The sequence below is a fragment of the Physeter macrocephalus genome, chromosome 9 (assembly GCF_002837175.3).
Source record: "Physeter macrocephalus isolate SW-GA chromosome 9, ASM283717v5, whole genome shotgun sequence".
NCBI lineage: Eukaryota > Metazoa > Chordata > Mammalia > Artiodactyla > Physeteridae > Physeter > Physeter macrocephalus.
Window position 1 is genome coordinate 19,787,509 of NC_041222.1, and position 6,417 is coordinate 19,793,925.

Sequence of the window (6,417 nt, forward strand, 5' to 3'; positions counted from 1 at the left end):
AGCCCAGAGATAAACCCACGCACATATGGTCAACTAATCTATGACAAAGGAGGCAAGGATATACAATGCAGAAAAGACAGTCTCTTCAAAAAGTGGTGCTGGGAAAACTGGACAACTACATGTAAAAGAATGAAATTAGAACACTCCCTAACACCATACACAAAAATAAACTCAAAATGGATAAGAGACCAAATGTAAGACCAGACACTATAAAACTCTTAGAGGAAAACATAGGAAGAATACTCTTTGTCATAAATCACAGCAAGATATTTTTTGATCCACCTCCTAGAGTAATGGAAATAAAAAGAAAAATAACAAATGGGATCTAATGAAACTTAAAAGCTTTTGCATAGCAAGGGAAACCATAAGGAAGAGGAAAACACAACCCTCAGAATTGGAGAAAATATTTGCAAATGAATCATCGGACAAAGGATTAATTTCCAAAATATATAAACAGCTCATGCAGCTCAATATGAAAAAAACAACCTAAGCCAAAAGTGGGCAGAAGGCCTGAATAGACATGTCTCCAAAAAAGACATACAGATGGCCAAGAAGCATATGAAAAGCTGCTGAACATCACTAATTATTAGAGAAATGCAAATCAAAACTACAGTGAGGTATCACCTCACACATAATTCAGAAAGACACATGCATCCCAGTGTTCATTGCAGCACTATTTACAATAGCCAGGTCAGGGAAGCAACCTAAATGCCCATCAACAGACAAATGGATAAAGAAGTTGTGGTACATATATATAATGGAATATTACTCAGCCATAAAAAGGAATGTAATTGGGTCATTTGTAGAGGTGTGGATGCACCTAGAGACTGTCATACAGAGTGAAGTAAGTCAGAAAGAGAAAAACAAATATCGTATATTAATGCATATATGTGGAACCTAGAAAATGGTACAGATGAACCGGTTTGCAGAGCATAAATTGAGACACAGAAGTAGAGAACAAAAGTATGGACCCCAGGGGGTGAAAGCGGCGGGGGGGTGGTGCCCCCGGGGTGGTGGTGTGATGAATTGGGTGATTGGGATTGACATGTGTACACTGATGTGTATAAAATGGATGTATAATAAGGGAATAAATAAGTAAATAAACATTAAAAAAACCCAGAAAGACTTAGAACTGGCCTATCTGTGAGGTAAGGGGCTTGACTTTCTAGTACTCTGCTCTGATACAAGTAAAAGGAAGAATTTCACATTCTGAAATTGTTTGAACATAGTTCTTTGCATCAGTTAAATATCTGTATGTACAAATAAATAGTATAAATGCCTTTTTTTCATAATTCAGCCCAACCCCAGGTTAAGATATTATGCATTCCAAAATAATGAGAATTTTCTATTTTCTTTAATAAAAGTGGTTTTAGGAGTTCAGACTCAAGATTACTACTGGGTGAATCACGTGTCCCACTTTTGAGAAAAAGAGTTGGACTCAGGATTTCCCCTCACAAGGACAAGAGTGTGGAGGTGATAAGTCAAATGCCACATTCCGGTTTTAATGTCCTGTAGGATCATGCCTTGATCCATCCTATAGTTCAGTAGAGACCCTATGCACTGGACAGAGTCCAGCAGTGTCCATTCTTCAAAGCTGTATTGATGTTAAGTCCCCCAAAAGGCTTCAAGGACCCTGCTTCCCATCTTTGTAATCCAGTTTTGCTTCTCTCTCTTTGCATGAAATGCTTCCAGGTATTTTTGCAAGGCTACCAGTTACATTTGAGCAATCTGTGCAATGGATCAAAATTAGGAGAGCTGATTCAACTTGGTGACCAAGAAGTCTCCATGCTTTGCAGCCTGCCAAAGGAGAAACTGGATGCAGCGGAGCAAATACTTCATTCCAATCTGGACATTCTGAAGCCAATCCTGGTGAGTAGGATTGCTGTGTGGAGAAGCTTCAAACACTAATACTTTTGGAATGTGAAGTTTTTCCTTGGGCAACGTGATTTTGTTTTTGTAGAAATATAGTGCCGGCTGGGAGTTGGAGACATAATTTGGCTCAGTGGTATTCTAACTGTCCTTTCAAACTTTTGGGCCACCTCCCCAAGAGTAAATGGGGGAAGAGTAAGTAGGTGTGACCCTGAGTCCAAGTTTAAGGTCCCTTGTGCCTGTTTCAATCAGAGAAAACCTGCTTTTTAATGGTTTTTAATATTGAAAGGGTTCATGTGAAGAAGGAATTCCACAGATTTTTAAAAAAAATTCTCAAAACCATTGATGGGAAGATGGATATCTATTCATTTTTAAAAGCCTATCAGAAAGGAGACATCGAGATGTCTCAGTGGGAAAACCCTGGGATTGGATGGGAGCACACTCAATAATTAGCTTAATCAATGACAAAATTGCATTCACAGAAAAAAATAATCCCAACAAAGCCCAGTCATCAGCTGGGAATCACTAGTTCAGAGAAGCAGTCCATGAGAATACATCCGAGAATAAGGATGAGTCTGAGCATTCTGGTCGTCTATGTGCTATGTCTTGTTCCAGAACAGGTATCTTTCTTTGGGTTTCCTTGGAGCTCTGGTGAAATGCCCCTTGAACAACATCCTTTAGCATTCAGCGTTCAGGTTTCCTCTTCACCATAGAGCTCTCTGATTTGTCAGTAGTTTCTTTTAAAACCAGGGAAAAAGCCCTAGACGAAGGATGTGCCTGGAAAGAGATGTTCCTCATTATGATAGAAAGAAATTGGAATCCTCTGAGACTTTGCACACCATTAGTTCTCTAGAGAAAGATGGGTCCTCCTGGGGAACTAAGAAGGTTTTGTTTCTGGACCCTGTACCTGGATCATACCCTAGAATATTCCTTAGAAACACATGCCAGGGTTTACACTCTTGACTGACCATCAGGGAGTCCTTGTGTCCAGCTTGCCTGAGGTGAAGGTAGTAGTCAAACTGTGACTTTTTGGATGCTTCTGTGGCAGGGTCGATGGTAATCCCGTCAGTGTGAAGGGCTTAGGCCTAATGCTTAAGATCTGTTTTTGTTTTATTCCAGAAATAGTATTTTCTGTTTCAGTGGTTGAAAATGTACTGAGTTATTTTCATTGCTCTGTGATTCCACTGGTAATGTTTCTCGAGTATAATTTTAGTAAGATATGTTTCTGTATGGAGATGTCTGCAGCCCCAGATAACTGGTCTAAATAATCAGATAAGCTCATCTGTGAAGACACTTGCAGCCTGTTGGCACTTTTTGCATTGTGAGACAGAGGGTCAAAGGTTGTTACAAATGGTAGACAATTTCCTTGGACTGTTTTGGCTGTTTTGCTTTATTTCACAACAAGATAGCAATGTTCACCCTTTCAGCTGGGATGATTCAGACTTTGGAAAGATGGGTGCTTTTAGAAGACATAGTAATTTATTCTGGTGCCCATTCATTGTTTCACTTCTGTTTACTCATTAAACACCTATTGTGTGCACAACCCAGTAAAATCCCTCTAATTATATAATGTCTGAATTATGCTCTAAGTAGAATGATAGTACAGCCTTCATAATCTGACAATCAGCAACTTAGGGTTCAACTTGAAAATCTCTCCCTAGTTGGGAAAATTAGCGTGATCGAGGACATGGAAATGCACTGTCAAAACTGTCAGCTACATCACAGCCCATCCTGTCATGCTGTGTTTGTGCCTTGTAGACCAGTTGGTTCACGGCAGGTGTTGATTAGGGTAGCTGCCATATGCTTCCTGCCCATCTCTTGGGCATAGGAGCATCTCAGGTTCTGCTCCTGCCTGTCAGCTGTTGCTGTGAGGTCTTCCTAAAATCAGAAAATGGGGCTCTTGAATTAGAATATAATGAGTGGCCAGGATGGCTCTGTGTAAAGATGTTTTAGGGGATACCTTTGGCATGAAGTGACTTCCAAACATTTTGAAATGTGACTCTTATAGCGGTGCCTTAACTGGAGCACTGGGATTGATACTTGATTTACATTAAGCAGCCTTTTGCTTCTGTCACTTGGGTGGAATTTTGACATTGGTGATGGTAGATGGGTGTTCCGTGAGACCTCGTTGCACATGGGTGGTTAATTGCGCCAAGATATACATCAGGAGGAGCAACCAACATTGCGGGGGAGGGGAGAGAAACTGTTCTGTCCACATGCGTTTCTGTACTAAAAGTGGATTTTGAGGAGAGACATGTTTTGAAACATTTCTCCTCTCTTTCTTTCTTTTTTGTTTTTTTTTTTTTTTTGATGTGGCTATTTCTCTCTTTTTCAGCCAAAGTATTCTGACTCTTTCTCCTGGGTCTCCTTCAGTTCCCTGATGACCACTTGGACCCCAGTATTTTGACAGAAGTGGGGAAGTGTGGCAGAGTAGAAAGGGTGTAGGCCTGGGGTCATCTGCATCTGGGTTCAAATTCTGCCTCAGCATTTTACCAGCTGTGGGACCTTGGATACATTAGATTCTGTAAACCTCAGATAATGAGGCTTTTACCTACAGATAACGTAGTTTACCCTTGGTTGTGATTATTGCTCAGGTATATGAAGAGCCTGGCGTAAGGCCTGGTACACATTACATGCTCAATAAATAGAAGTTAATAATTTAATTGATATGAGTAATATAAATTATATGCTGAAAGCAGTGGCTGGTAAGGTAGAAATTTTCTTTTATAAATCAGTGTTAGAAATCAGTCATACCAAGCAAAGTAATCCTGAAGAATATTTCAATGAAAAATTGCATTCTTTGCTTAGGTATTGCCAAGGCTTCTTATCCTGTAGATTATTTGTTTATGCCTTGGTTATACCTTGCATAAAATGAAGGTATGAATTTTGCATATCAAGGTGTTCACAGGGCTGTATTCCTTTTTGAAGGCTCTGAACATGAATCTGTTTCTGAGCTCATTCGGATTGGTAGCTGATTTCAGTTCCTTGAAGTTGTAGGACTGAGGTCCCTGTTTTCTTCCTGGATGTCAGCTGGGGGCTGGTCTTTACTCCTAGAGGCTGCCAGCATTCCTTCTCGTGCTTTTCATATGGTCCCTCCCCAGCCACAGTGGTTTGAGCCCCTCTCATGCTTTACATCTGATTTTTCCTTCTGCTACATCTCTCTGCCTCCAGCCTGAAAGTTTTTTGCTTTTAAGGGCTCATGTGATTAGACTGAACCCATACAGATAATCTAGGATAATCTCCTTATTTTAACATTCGTTACTTTTTCCATCTGTAAAGTACTTTTTACCAGGTGAAGTAACTGATTGACAGGTTCCAGAGATTAGGGTGTGGACAGCTTTGGGTAGGGCATTCGTTCTGCCATAACTGCCTTTGGATTGGAACATATATTGGAACAATATTTCATTCTGTCTTTGAAGTGTTTCTTCAGTGCCCTTGGCTTTTTTTATTAGTCCCGTTTCAGCCCTGTGTACTTTTTTGCTCATATTCTGAGAGTGATTCTAAAGTACAGTAGACACTACTCATTATGGTTTGTAATGCACAAACCAAAGAGCAGTGACTTTGGGAAGCAGAGCATCTCTGAACAAGGCATGAGACATTCATCAACAGAATGAACACATATTTACTGTCTGTCTACTTTGTACCAGGTACTGTTCTAAGGCACTGAAGGTTCAGACATGAACAGTGCAGACAAGGTCCATGTGGAGCTTTCATTCCATTGGGCGCTGAGAACCAGCTTTAAGGCTGAGACTGCAAACTTGAGGAATCTTCATAAGTTCTGGGTTCTGTAAAGTGAGGGCTGCCCTTCCAACAGCTCCCTGACAATAGTCTTGTCTCATATGGGACACTGTGAGCCCTAGTGAAAGTCTGTGTGGTTAAGTAGGCTTGGGCTCTAGTCCTGTCTGTGATGTGAAGATGGTGTCTGGTTTTTGAGGTGAGGAAAACAGTGTCTGATTCGAGTTAGCAAGGACAGGCATGCAGATTGACCTCCATCTTGCTAACATCTTAGACACTGTACGACCATGTGGCTAGACTGCCTTGACTTATACTTTCAGCCGAAAAGGGAAAGTTCTATCTCCATGGAACAAAGTGTTCTGTTCCTGTGTCTTCCGATGCATGTAACACATTCTTGCAGAGGCGGAACTCAGTTCATAGGACAAAGGAGGTAAGATGAGTGGTGCTCTGAGGTGCCCAGAGGACTAGTGGGCTCACAGCTGGACTGCACAAGGATCGAAGGAGCAGGTGCAGGAGGAGTGAAGAGTTATCCTTGTCTTGAAGGGTCTTTGACTTGATGAGGTGAATATGAAACAGAGTATATCTGAATTTGAATGACCTGTGAAGCAGCACTCACACCAGTCCATCTCTCACCCTCCTAATGTGCTCTTCCCTTTGCTTTTCATTTTTCTTCCATATTTATTGGACACCTAGTTATGTGCCAGGAACTGTGCTGGACACTGAGTTGAAATAAAACACCAGCTCAGAAATTAAAGTCAAATTGACTTTGCTAGGTTATTGCTTTTTTTTTTTTTTTTTTTTAAGTTTCAGTCT

The 6,417-nt window shown here is 40.8% G+C and overlaps 1 protein-coding gene across 8 annotated transcripts in view; it reads left to right on the forward strand.

The window, feature by feature from the left end:
* The window catches only part of ABCA1 (ATP binding cassette subfamily A member 1), a 145,021-nt gene that overhangs the window by 64,048 nt on the left and 74,556 nt on the right, over nucleotides 1–6,417 (forward strand). For all 8 annotated transcript variants that reach the window (XR_003681173.2, XM_028493741.2, XM_028493734.2 and 5 more), the window contains exon 7: nucleotides 1,693–1,869. Coding sequence is in view for 7 of the 8 variants with exons in the window: in XM_028493741.2 (XP_028349542.1) it covers nucleotides 1,693–1,869 (177 nt within the window). In the remaining variant the exon portion in view is untranslated. The remainder of the gene's footprint in view (nucleotides 1–1,692; nucleotides 1,870–6,417) is intronic.